Source organism: Enoplosus armatus, chromosome 15, assembly GCF_043641665.1.
Source record: "Enoplosus armatus isolate fEnoArm2 chromosome 15, fEnoArm2.hap1, whole genome shotgun sequence".
In the NCBI taxonomy this organism is placed as follows: Eukaryota; Metazoa; Chordata; class Actinopteri; order Centrarchiformes; family Enoplosidae; genus Enoplosus; species Enoplosus armatus.
In genome coordinates, this window is record NC_092194.1 from 22413632 (window position 1) to 22440147 (window position 26516).

At 47.0% G+C, this 26516-nt stretch overlaps 1 protein-coding gene across 1 annotated transcript; it reads right to left on the minus strand.

Moving 5' to 3' along the window:
• heatr5a (HEAT repeat containing 5a) lies at nucleotides 1-26503 on the minus strand. Its single transcript, XM_070920115.1, has 41 exons — nucleotides 26424-26503; nucleotides 24204-24403; nucleotides 23877-24088; nucleotides 23535-23643; nucleotides 22756-22905; nucleotides 22487-22658; nucleotides 21833-21996; nucleotides 21501-21750; nucleotides 20601-20756; nucleotides 19895-20145; nucleotides 19585-19696; nucleotides 19027-19179; nucleotides 18559-18658; nucleotides 18268-18377; nucleotides 16715-16884; nucleotides 16466-16629; nucleotides 15733-15838; nucleotides 15286-15476; nucleotides 14330-14489; nucleotides 13898-14087; nucleotides 11614-11783; nucleotides 10098-10242; nucleotides 9737-9919; nucleotides 8903-9142; nucleotides 8642-8820; nucleotides 6924-6992; nucleotides 6634-6813; nucleotides 6083-6317; nucleotides 5645-5749; nucleotides 5398-5532; nucleotides 5143-5270; nucleotides 4467-4614; nucleotides 4109-4316; nucleotides 3748-3827; nucleotides 3589-3660; nucleotides 2861-3016; nucleotides 2476-2621; nucleotides 1215-1322; nucleotides 788-890; nucleotides 272-425; nucleotides 1-160 (listed from the first exon to the last, which is right to left on the minus strand). Exons 2-41 carry the CDS (start codon nucleotides 24330-24332, stop codon nucleotides 1-3), a joined length of 6153 nt encoding a protein of 2050 aa, XP_070776216.1. The 5' UTR covers nucleotides 24333-24403; nucleotides 26424-26503.
• Nucleotides 26504-26516: the final 13 nt, after the last annotated feature.

Here is a 26516-nt window from a genome sequence, read left to right on the forward strand (position 1 = left end):
TCACAGGAAGTTGGTTTTGAGCGTGATGCTGGGGGAGGACTTGGTGGCGCTTCGGGAGGCGGAGTTAGCACTGCTAGCTTTAGCATTCAGACTCTCCTGGTTTCCTTTGACGGCGGCTTCCAGACGAGACTTCAGGTGAGGAGACGACGCGATGAGAGACCTGAGGGGGAAATGCATCAAACCAATCCTCCTTTTAAATAAAGTTCGCTGTTACCCATAAAAAACTATATATAACACTTTCAATAAAAATAAACTGTGCAACGTGTGTTACCTGAAGACGGCTGAGTGCTGGGGGCCAAGACGCATCAGGTCTTTGAGCGCCGCCTCGTGGAGAGACCGGGACGCTGCGGGGGCCGAGCAGAGAGCATTTTCATCCAGGAGGAAAGAGATGAGGAGGGGCAACAAGATGGCCACCAGCTGAGGACCTGAGGGTCAGAAAACATGGTTCATTCATTTTTAACAAAGAAAAACTTTCACCATGTCACGAGTTCCAAGTATAATTCAGAGACCTGCAGCCTGGAAGTCTATTTATTGACATGGTCAAACAGTAATCTTCTTCATGGGGATCAGAGACGACCGGATCACAACTCCCCAAGTCTTCACAGTCTTCTTCTGCTGTTTGCAGAATGAAAACTGCACAGTCTTCTGTTTTCTTCTGAACAAGACTAATGACTGACGAGTATATTCTACTGTATTCTACTCAGTCACACTCGGCGAGTTCATGTCAGGGACATCATGCTTTAACTCTCTATACATTCTACTGTGTTCTGGTCCGGACTCCACTCACGCTGGGACTCGTCTGCTGCCTGGACCAAAGCCTCCATGGCTCGGACTCCCTCCAGGACTCCCAACAGCTCCTCTGGGCTCTGAGGACGACTCCTCTCCACCTTCTGAGGAGGAAACCCATCATATAATAACTACATCATCAGATCAATATGTGAATCTATCTATCTAATCTATCAGACGGACAGGAAGAGACATCTGAAGAGTTTCTTTTCAAAATAAGAGATCTGCCTTTTTCATGAAAATATTCAGATTTTATCAGGACTAAATTTTGTCTTGAGTCCAACGTTTCACATTGATTTCATTTTGAAGTTCAGTTCAGATCTTTATTGTCCAACAGGAAACACACACAAATATAAAGTGGATGAATGAGCAGATTACATCACACTCTTCTGACATCTGAGTTCAGAAGAGTGTGTGTAGTCCAGTACCTGGAGGAATCGAACCAGCGGCGGTCCGAGGGCCTGGATGTAGGGGACGGCCACGCCGGGTGGACCCTGAAACACCGACGTTAACAGCTGATAACACCGCCTTACAACCTGCAACAGAGGGGGGGGGGTATTATCATTCATACCACCTTCCATCCTGAACTCCAACATCTGTATATATCTGTATTTATCTGTATTTATCTATATATATCTGTATATATCTGTATTTATCTATATATATCTGTATTTATCTGTATATATCTGTATTTATCTATATATATCTGTATATATCTATTTATCTATATATATATATATATATCTGTATATCTCTGTATTTGTCTGTATATATCTGTATTTATATCTGTATATAGCTGTATTTATCTGTATATATCTGTATTTATCTGTATATATCTGTATATATATGTATTTATCTATATATATATCTGTATTTATCTGTATTTATATCTGTATATATCTGTATTTATATCTGTATATATCTGTATTTATCTGTATTGTATCTGTATATATATGTATTTATCTGTATTTTTCTGTATTAAGTCTTTCAGTCATGGTGGTAATCCTGGTTATTGGAGTTTTTGGAGTGAGAACAGATTTCTCACTTCTTTTGTGAACAAGCTAAGTTTTTATGTATAGATCATTTCACAGAAAGACATTTCCAATGCTTCACAGAATGCATTAAATATGAAAGAGGAAACGCAGCAGAAGACATTAAAACACTAATTAAATGTTTTGTTTGTCCTTTGAATATTTCTGACTATTGTGATGATGATCAATAATTACACTGTAAGAAACATCCATCACAACAAGCCGTTCAGTCTTTCACAATCTGAAAATACTCAGGTCGAAGATAAAAACGTCACACTCAACCAAGCACAAAAAAGAAAGCTGGGGTGCTTGTACGTACAGTCAAAGCCCTGTCATTATGTCTGGCGGAGGTTAAAAAGACTCCATCCTGAAACTAAAAGACGACTGAGCGCTGAAGACGGCAGAGACAGAGATGTGCTGAACACAAAGGTTCTGACACATTCCAGTGTCCCGTGTTTCATCTTGACATGTAAGAAATGAAGTCTTGAATCTACATGAAATAAAGGGAACTGACACTCAGACGTGTCACCAAAAACACCTTCACCACGTTCTTGTGTAACAAGGTTTCTGTTCTTGTTTGTGTTCGTGTTGTCCGTTTCATGACGTCTAACCACCGCTTCAGGAAACAGAACACTGAACTCTCTCTCTGGGTACTGACCAGCGGGTCTTTGGCGTCCATGCTGGCGGTGAAGCGCTGCAGACAGAGCGCGTGCAGCGGCTCCACGGTGCAGACGTCAGGACCAGCAGACAGCAGGAAGACGGTCAGAGCTGTGAGCAGGCTGGCCTGATCCACGACAGAGTCTCCTGAAAATACACACACATCAACGGAAAGGACATTGATACACATCCGTCCTCCATGTTTGGTTGCACATCTTTATTCCTGCTTGTCACATGGTTGGAACTCCTCTCAGTTTGTGGAATCCTGATACGATCAGGACTAGTTTTCACACACTGGAGTTTGCTCTAAATGAATGATTTAAAGAATCTTGTGCATTTCTATACATCTCTTTCTAAATTCAAAGTTACGACAGCGTGTTGTGTACCAGAGTCCCACAGTCCCAGCAGTGTATTCAGAGCTGATCTCAGCAGCAGGTTCCAGGCTCCTCGGCTCTTCTCCTGTCGGCTCATCGGAGACGTGACTACGGACTTCAGAGCCTGAAGAGCCGCCTGGACCACCGTACTCAGACCAGCCCCGCCCACTGAGCCCGCCATCGGGGCACCTGGGGAAAAAGACAGTGGTGGAATGTAACCAAGAACATTTACTCAAGTACTGTCAAGTACAAATATGAGGTGCTTTTACTTTATTTGAGTCTTTCTACTTCTCCTCCACCACGTCTCAGAGGGAAATATTGTACTTTTTACTGCACTACATTTATCTGACAGCTTCTGTTACTACTTTTTGTTTATAACTATTGTTATAAATTAAACTCCCCAACAGTTTATTAAGTCCAGCTGAATCGATCAGTCCATTAATGGATCAGTGGACTGACAGGAAGTGAACTGATGGTGTGAAACAAGTTCCTGGTTCCAGCTGTTCAGATGCAGATGTGCTGCTTTCCCTCTGAATGCTGTTAATACTGTGGAGCTTTGTGAAGGCGTCACTTTGGGCTCTGGCTCATTGTGACCAAACAATTGATCCGTTAATGGAGAAAATAATCAGCTGATTCATCCACAGTGAACTAATAATCATTAGGCACCAGTAACTGCAGGTGTGACCAAACCAACCAGGACTGAAATGAAACAAGTGTGTGCGTGTTACCAGTGTGAGTGCTGGGCTGGAGGACCAGCTCTCGGAGGACTCCCAGCAGCAGGTAGAGGACAGTGGGGAGGATGGACACGCTGCCTGCCGGAGGACAGACAACCACCAGTGTCAACATGCTAACAGTAGCATTAGCATGTAGAGGTTTGTGTTTTTATTTTGTGCTCTCACCTTCAGGGGAGCAGACGGACGGCAGCTCAGAGAGGACACACAGAGCTGAGGACACCAGCTGACAGTCGCTGTCAGTCAAACTCCACACTGAACCCCCAGGACCTGAACACACACAAGAACACATTCACTGCCACTTAGGAGGACATTGCATTGACTTCCATTTGCTCCCTGAAGGGGACCTGACTGATGCAGCGCAGTAAGTTCTCTATCTCATCTCTCACGCTTGTTTTCCTTCTCATGTCAATATTCTCCTCCTCACCCCTCTCTATGTTCCCGGCACTCCTCTTACTGTCACTTCCATCGGTTTCCTCCTTTTTCTCCTCCACCTTCACCTCCTCATTCATTTAACCCCTCCTCTAACCCTCGCTGTGCCTTCGCCCTCCTCCCCCTCGTACCAGTTGGACTGGTTCCGGCCAGTTTGGGGCTGAGCTGTGGAAGTTTCCGGACCAGTACACAGAGGCACAGCTCCAGCGCTCCGAACACCAGCGAGCGTCCGGGAATCAAACCTCCGGTGTCCCGTCCCTCTCCGAACTCCGGCACTGTCTCCTTCTCTGACGCCCCGTCATCCACTGTAGAACAAGAGCGTTTTACATGAAGTGTTTGGTGGTTTCATCTCTCTGGATCCAAAAGGAAGGTTCACACTCTTGTCAGTCAAACTTTAATATTGGTCATGCTGGGCACCCGTAGTGGCCTACAGAGTCAACACAGCTCAGGTTCACCTTCAGCACTGTGGCGTTTCTCTCTGACGAGCTCCTGAGCCGCCGTCACAATCTGACGCAGCAAATCCAACACGGCGAGCTGGACGGACACCGACTCTCTGGTCACCATCAGCCGGTGGAGGACGCTGAGCAGCTCCACACTGAGGGCCTGCAGACAGACAGACAGGCAGGAAGGCAGACAGACAGGCAGGAAGGCAGACAGACGGGCAGACAGACAGACAGACAGATAGTTTGGTCTGGATTCTGGCCTGGATCAGCTCAGAATTAAATTCAAATTTCTGGTCTTGAATCTGGCCTAGACTCTTGTCTAGAATCTGGCCTTAGTTCTAGCCTTGATTGTGGTCTGAACTTTAGCCTGGATTCTGGTATGGAATCTGGTCTTGAATGCTGGCCTGGATCCGGTCTCTATTCTGGTCTGAATCTGGCCTGGATCAGCCGTCTGTTCTGCTCTGGATTCTGGTCTATATTCTGGTCTGGATTCTGGTCTGGATTCTGGTCTAGATTTCAGCTTGGATTCTGTTCAAGAATCAGGTCTTGGTTCTAGCCTTGATTCCAATCTGATTTTTGTCTTGGTATCAGGCCTTGAATTCTGACTCGAACCTGGATTACGGTCAAATCCTGGCCTGGAATCAGGTCTGAACTCTGGTCTGGATTCAGGTCCAGCTCAGTGTCTCACCTGGTCGCTTCCGATCTTGGCTCGGGGCCAGGAGACGTCCAGCAGCGCCTGCAGAGCTCGCAGACAGGAAGTGATGTTCTCCATCTGGTCCTCAGAGTGCGGAGAACACAGGAACTCCACACTGATGCCTGACAGAGGAATACAGGACCAACACAACCAGAGTCAATACAGAAAAATCACAATTTAATGAGTGAAATAAATACACTTTTTAGTTTATTAATGTCGGCTGGGTTTTGTATCAAAACCAGTTTCTACCCAGTATGAGATGCAGTCTGTCAGAGTTGATGTCCTCTGGACTCTTGGCTCCGCCCACAGAGCCGGTGTGTCCCATGGAGGTGGGCGTGGCCGGTCTGGACAGGTTAGCAGGCGTGTCATCTGACATCACAAAACCTGCAACACAGTCATATTTGACTGTTGAACACCCATCTACATCTTTACTCTTCACATTAAATAGAAGAGCAGTGAGGAAGAGTGAGGAGGAGTGAGGAGGAGGAGCACTGACCGGTGCTGTGGAGCCAGAGGGAGGTGGCGTGGAGGATGGGGGCCCAGGAGGAGGAGTAATGAACTCTGGCCTGGTTCACCGTCTCCGCTGTGTAGAAAGAACCTCCTGGAGGAGGAAGAGGAGGACAAACTTCTCATCAATTTAACTTTAACAAGGACCGCTTTACTGTGCACGAACTGACCAACTTTTTACTTTTATCAGAGCACTTTTTACAGTACTAAATCATTTTACTTTCAGGTTTTAATTTTACTTTCAAAGTAAAAGTACTTTCAGTTGAGTGAAATATTCCAGAACTCTTTCCATCCCTATTTTATAAGATCTGAAGAATCTTAACTTCCATAAGATGCCCGGCATAAAACTTAAAACAGATGGTGCAGGAAGGATTAGTTAAATGCCAAAAACATCAATCACAACAAGAAATCTTTGCCTCCCTCCTACCTGTTGCAGGTAGCTGTGATGCGTACTCCTGTGGGAGGGTCAGCAGGGCGTAATCCTGCAGCGCCGCCAACCACAGGCGGCTCAGCATCGACAGATCTGATTGGACCAACTTCAGAAGGCCTGCGCCTCCTGATTCAGAGGCTGAGCTGTCATTGGCCAGAGGGGAGACTGACAGGTCAGCTGACCTACCGGAGCTCTCCTTCTGTCTGCTCCTCTGAACGGCTACGATGTAAACCTGAGAGAGGAGGGATCAAACACAAACATCATGAGGTTAACAAAGTTAGTTATTATCATCAAGATCAACACTTGAGGATACTAATGTCTCTGCAGTAAGCGAACGAGTCAAAGTAAACACCAAACATATATGTCCTGATGTCTTCTCCAAAATTTTCATTTCAATTCGACATTGAGTTCAGTTTTTTAGCCACAAGATTTCAGTCATCCATTCCTCAATTCAAATTACTTTTAAGACTTTTTTTCTACTGGTAAAAACAGAAGAATTGAATGATTATATCAAAGAATAAATCAACACTAAAATCATGAACATCCACCTCGGCCCAGGCCTTGAGGACGGCCAGTGTCTCCATTGTAGCGGTGGCCTCGTTGTACAGCTGGCTGGACGCGTCCCTCCCGGCCTGGACTTTAGCCAATGAGGAGGCCAGGAGCTGATGGACTCGCCGCAGGTCACGGAGGTCACTGACCACACCGCTGGCAATCCAGGCGCTGCAGACCTGGAGAGGAGAGGACGGGGTTAAAGGTGAATCTCCAACATCTCCTCCTCATTCAGCTGATGGAAAACTACATGTGACCATTACTAAGATGATTACTGATGATTGAGCACCTGGCAGGCCTTGGAGGTGACGTCAGGAGGAGCGTCAGCAGTGAAGGCTGGTCTGAGAGCAGCTCCAACCTGCACGCACACACACACACACACACACACACACACACACACAGCATTAAAGGAAAGTCTTCATCACATCATGCTGAGTAAACAATAATATAAAATAAACATATGATACACATTATAGACTTTGTCAACTAATTAATTATTAAAATGTTGTTCCACCTGTGTTGTGTCTGAGTCATGCCCTCACCCCCCTTATGTCTTCTAAGTAATAATTCAAACTCAGTTGATAAGTTCAAACTAAGTTCAGCAGTAAGGACAGGAAGTATGTTAAACCTTCCTATTCTCCAAAAAAAGGACCAGACGTCCTGTCGCAGTCTGGGAGGCATAGATACGAGTCTTGGTTTATGCATCTGCCTGACACCCGACAAAGTGTGAAACCACACACTTGCAAAGCAAGGAAGATGAGGTATTCGGAAAATGTGGTTTATGGTCTTATTGTGTTTAGCGATGCGTTTCTCAGAAAATAACCGTTTTGAACCCCTGACCCCTTGGAGGGGGGTGAAGGGTACAAAAGGGAAGACAGAGGAGGTCGTAGATGTGCGGGAGCGAGCGGAGAAGACTGACACCTCTGACTGACTGACTGACTGCTTAGGTTTTTGCCTTCGTTGTTTGTGAGACTTTGTTACCAAATTGTTATATTTTCTTCTTTTTGAACATTTTGTATCCATTTACTCTTTTTGTTAAAACTCCAATAAAATTGGGTTGTACTTTGTACAAAGTCCTGTGTTGCTCCTCTCTGAGATCATCTAGGTAGCCTCCCTCAGGTAAGAAGACTCTTACTCTCTGATTGATGAATTCTAAGAAAGCTGCTATGTATATATTATGATGTTTAACATGGAAGGACATGTTGAATAGGTTTGACTCAGTTGTCTGATGTTTTGCTGCTGCTGTGGATTGTTTGGAGATTACTGTTGAAGTTTCTAAATAGTTGGGAAACGGAGGGATTTCCTAAATTTATCTCTAAATTGTGAATTAGGGATTTGGGCATTTGAGGCGGCCCAGTGTGAAACCAGGCGAGTGTCTGCCACCCTTCACTGTGGACCTTCCCCAGTATTGATCTTTTCCTTCAGGGTCTTACTGGGGTACCACCAATCTTCAAACACCTATCACACACAGATATTCCTGCTAACATCCGGTCGTTGGCACATAGTCGACTATATAGGCCTCATTGTTATGATATTCCGGGAACGTAACCAGACTCCCTCAGCAGGCTAAGGCGGTCTTGCGTATAGATTTTGGGAGTCCGTTCCAAAACCTAAAGATTAGGTCGTAGGACAGCTGTCACTCAATGTGATATCCGCGTTGGGTGGGGGCATCGGTTGTAACACCTAAGAACCTCTTCAATGTATAAAAAAGTTATTTAAGCCCTAATGCCAAACATTCATTGATTCCAGCTTCTCAAGTGTGAATATTTATCAGGACACTGAAGAGACACTGTGGAGGTTTTACTAACATTCGACTATTTGTCACAATTTTTAAAAGACTAAACAATGAATTGATTATTGGAGTAATCAGAAGATGAATCAATAGTGAAAGTAGTCCTTGTTTGCGGATGAAACAAGCCTTCCAGCTCTGAAGATTATTCTGAGCGATGAGGACACTGTAAACACCTGCAGCCAATCAGAACACCGTATTCTCATGCGTATCCTTACGTTCGCCTGGTACTGCTCCAGGATCACATGACCGGGGAACTCAGGTTCGGGGATGGCCGAGAAGCGTCTGATGATCACCAGCAGGGTCTGGAGACCCTCCAGCCGCAGCTGGTCACTGTGGTCTGTCGCTGCCATGAATGCCATGCGGACCAGTACACCGAGATGGAGGACCAGGAAGTCTGTGGAGGGACAGGTGAGGGGTCAGGGAGGTCTGTAGTGTCCACAAACGCAAAGTGAACTAGGCCACTGCGTGGGTCTTACCGGTGGACTCGTGCAGGCGGCGCTCCTGAGCCAGAGCCATGTCGAAGTGAGCCGGGTCTGAGGTCTCACATTGAGCTATGATGCGACACACACACTCCATGGCAAAGCGGCGCGTGGCCCAGCGCAGGGCCGTGAAGGGGCCGCCGGACTCCGACCGAGCCCTGAAAGCAGAGGAGTCGTCGTCTCTGCCGGGGTCCGCCTCCTCGTCCTCCTGACTCGCCTCAACCGGAGCCAGACAGTCTGATGGAGAGTCAGCGTGAAAGTTCAGTCCCGACTTTGGAAACTCAAGGTCCACTTATTAGCTTTAAACAGTATCTTAGGGTCTTCAGGACTCTGAAGACGCAGACGAGACATTTTAAGACGCACCACATCAACTCCTCACAAAACACGCGTTTGAGTCAGTTTTATTTTGTACTATTTTAAAAAGATGTTGGTGATGTTTAGTTTATGTAGTTTCTATGGTGATTGATACAGAAAGTCACATGACTGACTGATAGACTGTATGTACATGTGTCAGATACTAAACACTTTTTAAATGTTATTAGCACAACTAGTAACACTCATCTTCCTGATTAAATGATTTTAATTAATGGATTCATTATCCAGTCGAAAATAAGAAGATGCAAAGTCTTCAAATGCCTTACGTCTGTCGAGCAGTCGAAGCTTCCCCAGGTGTCAAATCTAAACTGATATAAAGTCAATCTGAAGATGTTTTGTGTCGTCACCATAAGACGAATAATTCATGCAAAATGTAAACACTGTGAATAAAGTGTGTCGTGCTTCAGAGACTCTGACGCGGCAGCACGCAGCCTCAGAGAGACGGATCCAACCCACCGGTGGTTGCTGACAGGACGTCCTTGCAGAGTTTGAGCCAGTGTCCCAGCTTCCCGCTGGTGGCGCTGGATGCCATCATGTGGACCAGAGTCTCCTGGATGTCCCTCCTCAGACCTGGATCTGACTCCCGGTCCAACAGAGTGAACAGAGCTCCTTCCAGACCCACCTCCTTTATGGTGACATCTGTACAGGGGAGGGGGGGGGGTGTCAGTGTGTGGAAAGAACAGGAAACACAAACTAATCAAGTATATAAACTTTGATCAAATCTAAATAATATATTTTTAAATGAGGTTCCTGATGAGAAGCAGCAGCTGGTCTCTGATGGTCTCAGCTGGTCTCAGCTGGTCTCTGATGGTCTCACCCAGCTGTGTGTTGTCTCGCCTCGGCAGCTCTTTGACCAGAGTCACAGCGTGTTCAGACACCTCCAGAGCCTCTCGCTGGACCAGCTGCCGCAGACACGCCACCACCGCCCGACGCAGACACAGGTAGGAGCTGCACAGGTTGGCCTGACACACACACACACACACACACACACACACACACACACACACACACACACACACACACACAGTTTACACGTGGACCGCCTGCAGTTGTACTCAACAGGTTTAAGGTTCATCAGAGGAAGCATGCAGCTACAGACAGTGTTTCCTTCAGAAACTAAACATCAAGATATTTTAATTACTGATTAATTGTGTCAAATATTTTCTCAAAAAATCTATAAAATGGCAGAAAATAGTGAAAAATGATAAAGATTACAAGTTCCCAAAGTGACGTCCAACATCAGAAACCCAAAGAGATTCTCACAGCCGAGAAGCTGGAACCACAAAATGTTTCGCTCCAAGACAGAAAAATGGACAAAACAAATAGTCTCAGGTCTATTTGAAATATGATTAAAACGAGACTAACGGTAATGTTCCCCGTCATTAATCTTACGATGAACTTTTCACTAACTGATTCATTATTCTGTCTAAAGGAATGATAAAGTCATAATGTCTCCGTTCAAAACAAACTCCTCTGTTACATCACATGATGATGAACCGAGTGATCATCTAAGATTCATTCATCAAATCCACGACGAATTAATAATAATGATGATAACAATAATTACATGAATCTGTGAGCTCTTTCTAGAGGAAACACTTTCACTGTAGGAGATAAAAACAGCCAGCAGGGAAGGACGTTAGCTTAGCAACATTGTGTGTTAGGTTGTACGACAGAAGTGTTACTGAGTTATCTGTCAGTCTGCGAAGCAAACAGAAAACTGTGAGACAAAACATGAAGAAACAGTTTCAAAACCAACACGGCGCTACCAGCGGTGTGACACGTTTCACATAAACAGAAAGCTGCGTTACACAGAAGAAGAACTGTTTTAAACAGCAACAGAAAAGTGTCCAAAACAATCAGGGAGAAAGAAGCTGGAAAGAAAGTGAGACAAACAGCAGCTTCAGGCCTGAGAGAGAAAACCTACCAACGTGGAATAATCCAACAAGATCTCCTGCAAGACACAAGGCAGGGTCAAACACACACACACACACACACACACTGTACAGCTTCACATCAGACCGGCAGGATGAACTTTGTTATATATTCTGTGTGTGAAATATGTACAATTTACATATACTGACAATCTGCACTTTAATACAACACAAACATTATGTCTTTGAAATTGTATCCTTTGATTTGATTAAATGATGTCAAAAACACTTTCTCTGTAGATTATTATTATTATTATTATTATTATTATTATTATTATTGCACATTAGCCTTTAAGCACATCCTGGAGAGTCCTGGAGAGTCCTGGAGAGTCCTTAACCACTGCAGTTACTGCACATAGTAAAAATATGAGTATATGACAAATAGTGAGGTGTACTCACACAGAGCGCAGGAACGAGGCTGGCCAGGTTCACGTGAGGAGGTGAGAACATGTGCAGCTGCTGCAGACAGGAAATGGCTCTGGCCTGGACCAGACAGTCTGGACCAGCCTGCATCACCCCACATCCCACCAGACAGCTGGAGCGCAGACCGGACACTGCTGCACCTTCACCTGTCACACACACACACACACACATCACTGCTGCACCTTCACCTGTCACACACACACACACATCACTGCTGCACCTTCACCTGTCACACACACACACACACACACACACACACATCACTGCTGCACCTTCACCTGTCACACACACACACACACACACACATCACTGCTGCACCTTCACCTGTCACACACACACACACACACACATCACTGCTGCACCTTCACCTGTCACATACACACACACATCACTGCTGCACCTTCACCTGTCACACACACACACACACACATCACTGCTGCACCTTCACCTGTCTCACACACACACACACACATCACTGCTGCACCTTCACCTGTCACACACACACACACACACACATCACTGCTGCACCTTCACCTGTCACACACACACACACACACACACACACACACACACACACACACACACACACATCACTGCTGCACCTTCACCTGTCACACACACACACACACACACATCACTGCTGCACCTTCACCTGTCTCACACACACACACACACACATCACTGCTGCACCTTCACCTGTCACACACACACATACACACACACACACATCACTGCTGCACCTTCACCTGTCACATACACACACATACACACACACACACATCACTGCTGCACCTTCACCTGTCTCACACACACACACACACACACACATCACTGCTGCACCTTCACCTGTCACACACACACACACACACACATCACTGCTGCACCTTCACCTGTCACACACACACACACACACACACACACACATATCACTGCTGCACCTTCACCTGTCACACACACACACACACACACACACACACACACACACACACACACATCACTGCTGCATCTTCACCTGTCACACACACACACACATCACTGCTGCACCTTCACCTGTCACACACACACACACACACACATCACTGCTGCACCTTCACCTGTCTCACACACACACACACACATCACTGCTGCACCTTCACCTGTCACACACACACACACACACACATCACTGCTGCACCTTCACCTGTCACACACACACACACACACACACACACACACACACACACACACACATCACTGCTGCACCTTCACCTGTCACACACACACACACACACACATCACTGCTGCACCTTCACCTGTCTCACACACACACACACACACATCACTGCTGCACCTTCACCTGTCACACACACACACACACACACACACACATCACTGCTGCACCTTCACCTGTCACATACACACACATACACACACACACATCACTGCTGCACCTTCACCTGTCTCACACACACACACACACACACACATCACTGCTGCACCTTCACCTGTCACACACACACACACACACACATCACTGCTGCACCTTCACCTGTCACACACACACACACACACACACACACACATATCACTGCTGCACCTTCACCTGTCACACACACACACACACACACACACACACACACACACACACACACACACATCACTGCTGCATCTTCACCTGTCACACACACACACACATCACTGCTGCACCTTCACCTGTCTCACACACACACACACACACACATCACTGCTGCACCTTCACCTGTCACACACACACACACACACACACACACATCACTGCTGCACCTTCACCTGTCACACACACACACACACACACATCACTGCTGCACCTTCACCTGTCACACACACACACACACACATCACTGCTGCACCTTCACCTGTCACACACACACACACACACACATCACTGCTGCACCTTCACCTGTCACACACACACACACACACACATCACTGCTGCACCTTCACCTGTCACACACACACACACACACACACACACACACACACATCACTGCTGCACCTTCACCTGTCACACACACACACATCACTGCTGCACCTTCACCTGTCACATACACACACATACACACACACACACATCACTGCTGCACCTTCACCTGTCACACACACACACACATCACTGCTGCACCTTCACCTGTCACACACACACACATCACTGCTGCACCTTCACCTGTCTCACACACACACACACACACACACACACACACACACACACACACAGTCCTCAGGTGTGATGTGGGGGCGGTACCTTGCAGGTCGGGGCCCAGGCAGGTGATGAGGGCGTGCAGGCAGCGTCCCAGGCTGTGGTGCACCTCAGGGTGGGTGGGCGGAGCCGACAGCAGCAGCCGGAGCACCAGGGTGAAGGACGGCTCGGCGTGGGCGCGGTACAAACCACCGGACAGGTCGACTACCAGAGACAGACTGTGGAGAGACCAGGTCTGGACCCCACAGACACTCAGGATCAGGACATTTCAGGGAAAGTGAGGACATTTTGTTTGTCTGGTCATCAGTTCTTTAAAATGGTGTTTGGGGGGTTCAGGCTTTGTTAAGGGGGGTGTTTTAAATCACCGAAGGTCCTCACAAGAGTAGAACAAACATCTGCAATTCAGCGAAGAAGGATGACAGCCAAATTTTACGTGACGGCATCTACAGCAGACAGATATGGAACAGTCGTGTGTACCTGGACCTCAGGTGAGGTGCTGTCCTGGCTCAGGGTGAACAGGACTCCCAGGCAGGTGGACAGGTGTTGAGGTGAGCTGATTCCTCCAGTGTAGCGGTACAGCGCCCCCAGAGCCAGGGCGTAGCCACTGCGAGACGCTGCGTCCCGAGCCGTCTTCAGCCTGAACAGTCATGATCAATCAATCAATACAGTTAGCAGCAGCAGCAGCCGCAGCACTAGTAGATTTTGTAGATGTAGTACTTTGAATAATAGCAGGGCGAGGCAGGTCTGTTTGTATAATACATTTTGAACACACATTCGACTCTACCAGGTGTGTATCAGGAGCACAGCCGACATGATAATAAGTATAAAGGCACAAGGTTGAGTGATATAAAAAATAAAACACCACCTGCAACACGACCCGATCGATATATAAAGAAACATTTCAACAGTTGCAAAGGGGTCATAGAAATCACATAAATAATACATACAAATGTGTGAGAAGGATCAACACAACACTGCACAATATAGATCCCACTGAGCAGAAACCAACCAATATTAATAATAAGACCTGCATCTGTCCTAAATATAACACAGGATGAGCACACACCCAGCTCTCTACAAAGAAAGCACATTTTAAACCACAAAGACAGACATCAGAGACTCACCAGCTACAACTCACTCATTTATCTGGATCCAGGCTTCAACTCACACTTATTTAAAGCTTTTTCAGACTATTTCTGGTTTATTATGTGACTGTCTGTCTGTCGGGAATATTTTTGGATCATGACCGGATTTGTTTCTGCTGTTGCTACTTTAAGATCTGAGACTGGAAAAAGACAAAAATGAATTGCAGCCTGTAGCTTCATTTCATCTGTATTCAACGGCAACACGATGGTTCCCAAAGATCCTCTCCTGCAGTGAGAGTCCACTCCAACACCGCAGCATCAACTAACAGCTTGTTAACGTCCACCTACCGGTCGAAGCAGAGCAGGGAGACGGAGACGGTGAAGCCGGGGTCTCCGACCACCTGAACCAGCCGGGCCAGACCCTCAGCAGCCAGACAGCGCAGCAGAGGACTGACGCTCTCCAGCGCCCCCGTCAGGAGGGACAACGCCGGGGAACGCACCTCCTCCGGCCCCAGAGAGCCCCGAATACCACCTTGGTGCTGAGGAGGAAGACACCGTTCAGTTTTTCTTAGTTTCTCATTACAACTTTATAAGTTGATAACACGTCAGGTTTATGTTGTTCAGCTAGTCGCGCAGTTCTGCTGCCCCCAAGTGGACACTAAAAAGATGAACGCAGCTTTAAACAGAAATGAATTAACAGCGACCGAGAGTGTACAGACCGGCTCCAATCAAAGCCTGATATATATAATATGTCCTGTACACACACTGTGGTCGCGGTGCTGACAGGTGTAGTACCTTCAGCAGACTGCAGAGGGCAGCACAGATGTGTGTCTGGACGGTCTGCTGACGTTGACCTTTCAGCTGGTTCACTGTTTCTACAAACTGCTCCAATATCTTCACCCTGAGAGAGACAGACAGACAGACAGACACACAGAGAGACAGGCAGAGAGACAGGCAGAGAGACAGACAGAGAGACAGACACACAGAGAGACAGGCAGAGAGACAGGCAGAGAGACAGACAGAGAGACAGACAGAGAGACAGACAGACAGAGAGACAGGCAGAGAGACAGGCAGAGAGACAGACAGACAGAGAGACAGGCAGAGAGACAGACAGACAGAGAGACAGACAGAGAGACAGACAGAGAGACAGACAGACAGAGAGACAGGCAGAGAGACAGACAGAGAGACAGACAGACAGAGAGACAGAGAGACAGGCAGAGAGACAGACAGAGAGATAGACAGACAGATAGGCAGAGAGACAGGCAGAGAGACAGACAGAGAGACAGACAGACAGAGAGACAGGCAGAGAGACAGACACACAGAGAGACAGGCAGAGAGACAGACAGAGAGACAGACAGAGGGACAGACAGGCAGGTCTCATTTAGAAAGCTTTAATCTTGCCGAGCTGCTTCCAGCTATGAACACTCCGACCGCCACCAACCAACTGGTCGATCTGTACTGGTCGACCAGTACCGGTCGACCTGTGCTGTGCTGAGCTGAGCGGTGCAGCTGACAGCTGGTGAGTTACCTCTGAGCCGAGATGATGTGGGGGTACAGCGCTCCAAAGAGGCGGACGGTGGCAGCGGTCAGAGTGATGGGAGGAGGAAGAGGAGCGGGAGCTTCATCACTCCTCTCACACAGACTGAAGGCGTCGTTGTCCAGAGAGCCCCCCCCCACACTGCAGCCATGGAGCTGAAAACCAAACACACCCTCGACCATTACAATGCTCTTCAGTCCTGTCTGTGCTATCAGCCTAAAGTCCAGCTCCACACGTCACCTGTTCCTCGATGTATCTGTGGTCGGTGTCGTGGAGGGCCGGGCCGACCAGCGTCAGGTCGTCATGGTGACAGAGGGGAGGCAGCAGGGTGAGCTCTGAACACGGCTGGTTCAGGTTGTCCTGAGCGGACAGATCAGACACCAGCTGGTTCATCACCAAACCAAAACTCTCTGCAGGAGGAGGAGAGAGGTGAACTGTTTCCACCAGAAAAAACATCATCGCTTGGAGAATTAAAGAGACGATGGACAAACAGGGAAGGAGACAAACACAAAGAGACACATGGAAATGGAAAAGGAAGAAAGACACAATTAGGAGAGGTGGTAAATATCACGAGGGAAGACAAGCAAGGACAGAAAGAAGTAACACAAGACAAGAAGAAGAGAGACAGGAAGGAGGGAAGAAAGATAAGATCATCCTTTATTAATCCCTCAGCGGGGACATTTGCATTGTTCCAGCAGCACACAGGATAGTGCAAGACAAGAGACAGGAGACATAAGTAGACAATACAGACAGTTAGCTGCAAAACTGTTAGCTACAAAACTAAAAAACAACTATAACTTACAGTAAGTTCACAGAACAAAAGAAATAAAGGTAATGGGATTATACTGTATTGCAAGGGAAGAAGGAAGGAGTGAAGGAGGGAAGAAGGAAGGAGTGAAGGAGGGAAGAAAGGGAAGAAGTAAGGAGTGAAGGAGGGAAGAAAGGAAAGAAGGAAGGAGTGAAGGAGGGAAGAAAGGGAAGAAGTAAGGAGAGAAGGAGGGAAGAAAGGAAGAAGGAAGGAGTGAAGGAGGGAAGAAAGGAAGGAGTGAAGGAGAGAAGAAGGAAGGAGTGAAGGAGGGAAGAAAGGGAAGAAGTAAGGAGAGAAGGAGGGAAGAAAGGAAGAAGGAAGGAGTGAAGGAGAGAAGAAGTAAGGAGTGAAGGAGGGAAGAAAGGAAAGAAGGAAGGAGTGAAGGAGGGAAGAAAGGGAAGAAGTAAGGAGAGAAGGAGGGAAGAAAGGAAGAAGGAAGGAGTGAAGGAGGGAAGAAAGGAAGGAGTGAAGGAGAGAAGAAGGAAGGAGTGAAGGAGGGAAGAAAGGAAAGAAGGAAGGAGTGAAGGAGGGAAGAAGGAAGGAGTGAAGGAGGGAAGAAGGAAGAAGGAAGTAGTGAAGGAGGGAAGAAAGGGAAGAAGGAAGGAGTGAAGGAGGGAAGAAAGGGAAGAAGGAGGGAAGAATGGAAAGAAGGAAGGAGTGAAGGAGGGAAGAAGGAAGGAGTGAAGGAGGGAAGAAAGGGAAGAAGGAAGGAGTGAAGGAGGGAAGGAGTGAAGGAGGGAAGAAGGAAGGAGTGAAGGAGGGAAGGAGGAAGGAGTGAAGGAGGGAAGAAAGGGAAGAAGGAAGGAGAGAAGGAGGGAAGAAAGGAAGAAGGAAGGAGTGAAGGAGGGAAGAAAGGAAGGAGTGAAGGAGGGAAGAAAGGAAAGAAGGAAGGAGTGAAGGAGGGAAGAAAGGGAAGAAGGAAGGAGAGAAGTAGGGAAGAAAGGAAGAAGGAAGGAGTGAAGGAGGGAAGGAGGTGTGCTGTTACCTTGGTAGGTGTGTGGAGGCAGCAGAGCGAGAAGCTCGTAGACTCTCAGCCTGTAAACCACCGACCAGCTACGAACTGAAGTGCTGTAAGACCTGAGGAGAGCAGGCACCCTGACACACACACACACACACACACACACACACACACACACACACACACACACACACACACACACACACACACACACACACACACACACACACACACGGGTCAGGTCATGTATATAGCCCATTGTCCTGTATATCATGTCTATCATAATCAATAATTTAAAGGCAAACGATCAGGACTGACTTGATGAGCAGGGCCACAGCGCAGGCCAATGGCGTGAGCAGACGGCTGATGATGTCATCAGTGACGAGCTCCCTGCAGTGCAGCAGCAGGTTCTTCATTGCTGTTCAGATACAAGAACACACTTCCTGTTTACTCAGATCCTGGTTCAGCTCAGCACTGTGTGCGTGCGTGTGTATTAGTACGTGTCTGTGTGTGAGTAATCCTGGACTATTTCACCTCGTTGTTGTATTTGTATTTACTTATATATATATATATATATATATATATATATATATATATGTATTTATTTATTGTTGTGTGTAAATGAATTGTTTGTGTGTATTTCTGTTTCCTCCTTGAGGGATGAATAAAGTGTTTTGAATTGAACTGAGACTTGATGAAGAAGTGTCATGTGACAGAGTGTCCCTCAGGTGGAAGGACACACCCACACGCCCACGCAGACAGGTGTGAGACACTGTGTGAACTGACCGCAGAGCGCCCCGGCACGTCCCTCCAACGTAACCTGCCATGTAAAGTAGTCCCCTCGTCGCAGCTCCATCTCCTGCTCCCTGAGTGAAGCAGGAAACACACACCTCCACAGGAGGAGGAGACGGGAGAGGTGGTGCTCCACAACAGCTGGGCCTGCATGCACACACACACACACACACACACACACACACACACACACACACACACACACACACACACACACACACACACACACACACACACACACACACACATCCCAATTTAAATTAAACTAAAACAAGGCGTGTTCTGTCTGAGGTTACAGGAAGTAAACGTACACTGTAATGTTTTATTACAGTAGTTTAGAAACTTTTAGAAACTGTTGGATGGACAAAAACTGGGGGGACAACTTTACTAAAAAATTTAACGTTTGTTGTGAGTCAAGTCGAGGGATACTGGACTTGCTTCTTGAAGACCTCAGCTGGACTGAGGCTCAGTTAGACTACATGCTGGTGTACTGAAGCGGTTTGTCTCTTTCAGTGCAGCGACAGTAACGCGGTCAGTGACCAGGAGTTGTACCGAGGGTGATGAGAGAGGAGACGAGCAGCCAGCCGGCCTGAGTCCTCTGCAGAGAGATCCGACTGTTCTGAGAGGCTGAACGCAGCAGGTCTTCAGCCAGACCCAGCACCACCTACACACACACACACACACACACACACACACACACACACACACGTAAATACATTAACATTAATTATGTAATATATACATCACGGTTATGAACTTTACCTTTAGCTGCATTGTGTTACATGCTACATTGTCTAGTGTTAGTTCATGCTAACATTAGCATGGTATGTGGTATATTAAGTCGGTAGTGTATTTTACCCACCATGCCTTTGGTGTGTGGTATTCCCAGGGGACAGTGCTGCACTGCGGCCACCAGGGCGGCGACAGCGGCTCCGTACCCGACCACAGCTTCAGGGGAAGACTTCAGCGCCACCAGCCGCTCAGCGCAGCGATCCAGCAGCAAGGAACCCTGGGACGGCATCGCCATGGCAACGCAGCGCAGACACCAGGCGGCGGCCAGACAAGCCGAGGCGACGGGATGGAGGAGGACGGAGACCACGGTGTCCACGAGGGCTGCACGCACAAACATATGAGACCACTTCAACTTCCTGCAGCCATGATTTAAATCCTTCAGCAGTTTCTAAGTGGAGGTTTGTTTTCAGACATCATGACTGTTAGGGACAGACAGAGGACAATCTGTAGTCTCTGATTTCACTGCAGAGGTCAAAAAGAGAAAATGAGAGTTTTAATATCTGCTGTCAGTGCAGTTATTATTCTGCTGAAGAACACTGATCCACAGTCTGTGTTTTTGGAGACATCAACTCTCCTCTTTGTAACAGATACAGAGCACAGATCCTCTGATCCCAGACGTCCTCCTCCTTTGTCTCCCTTACTGGTCTCCCATTGGTTTGGACTTAAGAATGACCCCTGACCCACCATGTTTTATGGAGACTGTGTGTGTGTGTGTGTGTGTGTGTGTGTGTGTGTGTGTGTGTGTGTGTGTGTGTGTGTGTGTGTGTGAGACAGACCTGTGCTGCTGTCAGTGAGGAGGGGGGCAGCGGTGGATCCCAGTCCCTGTATGAGTGCTCCCAGTTCCAGCAGGCAGCAGACCAACACATGCTGACTGGCCGAGACGTCTGCAGACGAAACTCTGGTCTCCATGTTCCCATCAGTCAGAGCTGCATCTAAAACACACACACACACACACACACACACACACACACACACACAATGATAAAATAAATATATGACATTCATCAATTAAAGAAATCACCAGAAATCACAATAAACATCATCACTGCAGCCGCTTCATGTCAGATACATACAAGCGTCACAAATTTGTCTTGAGATCTGCGTAGTTCTCACTAATCACACTGGTTTTCACTGGTTTTCACTGGTTTTCACTGGCAACCTGAGCAGAAGAATCTCGTCTCTTCTGCACTTTGTCAACTTTCATCCATCTTCTGAACCTCTGAAGCTGAGCTTCTCCGGGATAAGTTTTGTTTGCCTATATGTTGTTCTGTTGACACTGCACAGAGAATATACCAATAATCTATAAGAATTCTACAAAACACATCATTTCCCACCACTCCTCTGTCATCAGTTGTGACCTGTGTTTTACATAAAGTCAGCATGATTGTCTGATACTCTCTACTGACATGTTCTACTGTTAAAATCGCACATTCAGCCGCGGGGACGTATGTCTGATCGAGTGACTCTATTCTTTCAATTATTCATCTGGCTTTCAGTAACAGATTTAATGGGTTCATCTTCTTGGTCATTAGTTGTAAACAGCAGCTTGTATCACGCGCTTCTCATTGAACTGGACACATTTTATACTTAAAACTACAGCTACTTGAATCATTTCAAGCACTAAATAAGGGTGTCTTGTTCCCATGCACAGAGGTCCTTCCTCCCTCCCTGCTCACCGATGGCTCGTTTCTGCGCGGCCACAGCGAGGCAGATCTGTTTGGCTGCGTTGGTCTGAGCCTTCTCCCCCAGCAGAGACCCCAGGGTGCTCCTCAGGATGAAGGACACGCAGCGGCGGGTCACCACGGCGTCGCCCGGCGTCTGAGTGGCCCTGCCGTGGGACGCCAGCTCCATCAGCAGGGACAGAAAGGCCGGGAAGTTCGCCTCCAACCAGGAGCCGCCCAGGGTGGAGACGAAGACCACGCAGGCCTGAGGAAGAGGACTCGTTTAATCTGCTCTCCGGGTCAATAAATCAAGCACCCTAAATTCACTTGCTGCCATGGCGACCCACCTGCGTGACTCCGACGCGGACGTCCTTGCTGACCGAGCTCGTCCCCTTCAGCATGTCTCCGCTGGCTCGGAGGAAACCCGCCCCGCCCCGCAGGAAACCCCCCGACAACAAATCCATCACCTCCTCCAGGGAGCTCCGACCCCGCCCCCCCTGTCTGGGGACTGCTGGGAGAAAAAAAATAAGAAAGAGAGAAAGAGAGGAGCTCAACCACCGTCCCTCCATGCATGTCTCTTTAACACACTGTCACTGTACATCTGTCATAATAACAAATAATAATAATAATGTTATACTGCTTTATTACATTATACACAACATTATATTTCTATATTAATTCTGACAAACTAAATATATATTCCTCTGTTATAGTAGATGGTCTCACGTTACTCTACATGAGACAGTACTGCAGAATTACTACAGTACAACACTGCTCGTGGGTACTGTGTGTGTGTACATGTACTGCTGCCTTGTAGAGTTCCTATTCTTATATTTTTATATACTATTTATTTTTGAACTTTCTTTTGTTATCTGGACTTCTTTCTGCAACACCTGAAGTTCCCATCTGAGTATCAATAAAGGATCGTCTCATCTTATATCTATATATGATATATAATACATAATGAATGATTAATATGACCCCTTCCTCTCTGGTCGTACCAGTGGGCGGTCGGGGCTCCACTGCAGCAGCCAGCAGAGTTCCCAGCAGTTTGGCGACAGACACTCTGACGTTGTAGTTGGATCCTTCGAAGGCTCTGAAGCACAGAGTGGCCACGTTCTCCAACTCGCTGGTCCACAGGAACACCGCCTCCCGCTGCAGCTCCAGCAAACACTGACCGGATGACACAGAGACAGGCAGACAGGATGTCGGCTTCCACACACACCCGGACAGCTCAGAACATCTTTTTGAACACGCTGGTCGCTGTTACCTTGGCAGCGGCACAGCGTACCGCCATGGATCGGTCCGTCAGACAGGTCCTCGCCGCCTTGTACACGTCACGGTGACACGGCACGGCGCTCACACCCAAACCTCGCAGGATCTTCTCCAAACTCAACATGATCTCATACCGACCCTGAGACTGAGAGAGGAAGAGGAGGAGGGTGACCTTTCTGCGCTACAGATGTTCTGGTTAAAACTCTTTCAACTAAAGTGTCTCAGCACACAAAACATATTGAAAGAGTTGTTTCCCAGACACCAGATGACTGTACATTCTCCAATAAGACGTGATACAAACCCAAACATATAAACTCAACACCTCCTGCAGATATTTCACATTAAAAACCCAGCAGGAACAGGGAGGGATGATGCCCTTTAAGCCACTGAAAGGGTTTTCATTTCCACTGACGTTAATTCAACAGCAGAATAGCGGAGGAGACTGCAGTGACTAAGGATCTCTCGGCAGGTGAGTTAAATAAAAAGAAACCTTAAACCTTAACCTTAAAAGAAACTTTAACATAAAAATACCAGGATAAACTAAATAAACCAGGACGAGTAACAACTCAAATAAAAAGGATCAGAAAATTCAATTGAAAATAAAATGAAATCCTGAAATAAAAGTAAAACTAATTTGAAAACGTGGAACTGAAACATGTATTTTCCCTCAGAGCTCTCTGTGGTGCATTGTGGGAGTTTAGAGGATCCCACTGGGGTCAGGACAATGAGTGTTTGATTAAATGTGTGTGAGAGCTGAGTGAGAGGCAGACAAACCTCAGCGCTCTTCATGGCCTTCAGCAGGTTGGTCAGCGTGTCTTTGAAGGAGCCGACGAGCATCCGACCGAGCTGCTCGAACAAAGCACCGAGACAGGCGACGGCAGCCCTCAAACACACACATATGAACAAATATCAACTCATGGACATCTGGAAATGTGTAAAGTACCTTTTATTGGTTTAATTTGATAGAAATATGTAACCCTTAAAACTTTATTACTAAAGTTTCCTTGTAGTATAAAATAGTGTAAAGAAATCTAAGCTGAAAAGTATTTTAGTGTTTGAACTTGAAAGCTCGTTTTTCCCATCTTTCCCACGTGCCACGAACGCAGCCAGACTTACAGTCGGGTCGGGAGGCCAGACGGAGAGTCGTCTCTGCTGCGGATGATGTCATTGCACCTGTCCACCAATAGGCTGGAAGAAACGGGGTCTCCCAGGCGATAGAGCAGGGCCAAGCAGTGGGCCAACAGCCAGCGGGTCGGTGGGCCAGGGGAGCCAATCAGAAGGCCCGACAGCTGGTCGATCAGACGCCGCTGGTTCTGTTTGATGTCGGCCTGGAGGGAAGACAGAGATGCTTGTAATTCTCAGAACACATTTAGGTTCATTTTCCTGAATCATGTGACCTGTTCAAAGGTGAAGGTGCTACTAAAGGGCTCACGCAGCTCTCACCCTGTCAGTGGCAGCGAGGAGCTTCTTCAGGTGGTTCAGCCATTCAAAGATGAACTCTGCCCTCTGATGTTCACCCAGCTGAGTGCACGCCTCCTCGTTCAGCAGGAGGCTGTGAGCTCGCTCCATCATGAACCTCCTCCTCCACCTCTCCTCTCAGTGAGGGTGAAATCTTCTGTCCTGCTTTGCCATCCTCCTAAATCCTGTTAGACACGAAGGGAGGGAAGAGGAGGAGAAATAAATACAAGAGACACATCAAGAAAAACGCAGGATCCTACATTTCCCACAATGCAACTCAACACTTTCTTGTCATTAGAGCCTGGTAAACAGCCCCGCCTTTCAAACTTCACTCTTCCAGTTTGTAACGCAGACTGGATGCTGGTCTCGGTGGTCTCAGACCTGACAGAGGACATCAGGCCGCTGCTTTACAGGCTGAGCAGGACCACACGTGTTGTGCTGTGGGAAAAAACGAAAAACCCAACCTGGAAGACAAACCATGAACTAAACAACCCGTGAGAGCTGCTGCTGAAGGAGTGTTTTAAACAGAACCGTTCAGTCTTTGTGTCCCATTGAGGGCTAGCAGAGCGGACCGGAACAGGACGGGAAAGAAGAGACGCTGGCAGCTCAGCCGCCGGACGCTGGAAGAATATCTGAGAGAGAACAGCTCATAAATTATTCAACAGCACAACTCTGTCTCCTCCATTAACACACACACACACACTGTTCACAAAGATGCAGAAAGACTCTAAAAATAACCGTCTGTCTCACAGAAAAACACACTCTGCTTAAAGCAGACACTGTGCTGCAGAGCGCTGTAGGATCTAATGACAGAGAACAGATCCTCACCACCTACAAACACCACACTGGAGTGTGTGCGCGTTTAGGATATATATATATATATATATATATATATATATTCATTATAAAATAATAGACATTACGCTGCTTACTGCTAGAAAATAGTAAAAACTAATGTTCATCACAAGATCCCAAAAGCCCAAAGTGACGTCTTCAAACGTCATGTTTGATTCCACCAACAGTCTGAAGACATCGGAGAAGCTGCAAACAACACATTTTAATCGATCAGCAACATTTTCTGCAGATCAACTAATCGACTGATTCATTAAGCTGGATCGGTGTCGACGTCAGTACTGAGCTTTTTTTAAGGGGATCAGGTGTCGGCCGTGATGTGACATTAAATACACATGAAATCGTTTCTCTGTCGGCTTCATTATAAACTTCAGTGTTTCTGCTGTCACTCACAACGGGCTGCGGAAAGCGACTACACAGATTTTAAATTTGGGGAAAAGAGAACCCAGGTGATGGAGCAGTACTCGGTATCAGCAGATACTCAGAGTTCAGGTAGTGGAAACAGCCCCCACAGGCTCAAACCAGAACACCACATTGCACCTGTAACCACACCCATCAGTGATGTCACAGCGTACTGAAACACCCCGGAGTACACCTGTACATCCCTGCAGGGAGGTGAGACGTTAAACCACTAGAGGTCAGCACAAACAAGATTTTCAGGAGGTACTAAGTTACTCGTTGCCTCCCTGACACCAGTTACTCTGCCCAACATTGTTCAAACCTCATTTGAAACTCTAGATCACAAAGTTTCCTAATATGTCAGGATGGATTTGGAGAAAATGCTGGTCAAGCATATTTCTATTTGACAGCACAGATATTAAAACATGGATTTCAGTACTTCACTTCAATACACTCTCAGTGTCTAATCTACTATCGGGTTAAAAAGCTAACATGCAGCTGCAGCAACAAACCAGACTTCCAGACATTCAAATCCTGTATTTTCTGTGTACTGCTGAGCTTCAGCATCTCCTCCCAGCTGGTTTATCAAAACCTCCAGAGACTCCAGGCTGAATCTGACTGCTTCAGCTGAAGTTATCGGACTCAGTGTTTCTGTCACATTCACTTCATGTTAACCAGAATAACATGCAAGTGAACAGAGACACACACAGACCTACAGACGCATCACTAATTAGGACAGCATGTACTAAAGTGTGCTGGCAGCGGATATAAATATACACACTGTCTCTGTCGTCCCACAAAAAGCACCAAACTGTAAAATAAAGGTGAACAAGCTTCTTCATTCATGTTTTAAAAAACAAACAGCATCGCTAGCTGCTAGCATCGGGTGGCTAACCGGGTTAGCTAACGAGCAAAAGTTCAGAGACAAACCGAAATAAAGGCGGAACTGTTTACCTGTTAGTGTCAGTGAAAAGTTGTTAATCCGCAAAGAGAAGTGTCCGTCCACAAGCACACGAGCGGGAAGTTTGTTTCAGTTTATTTTGATGC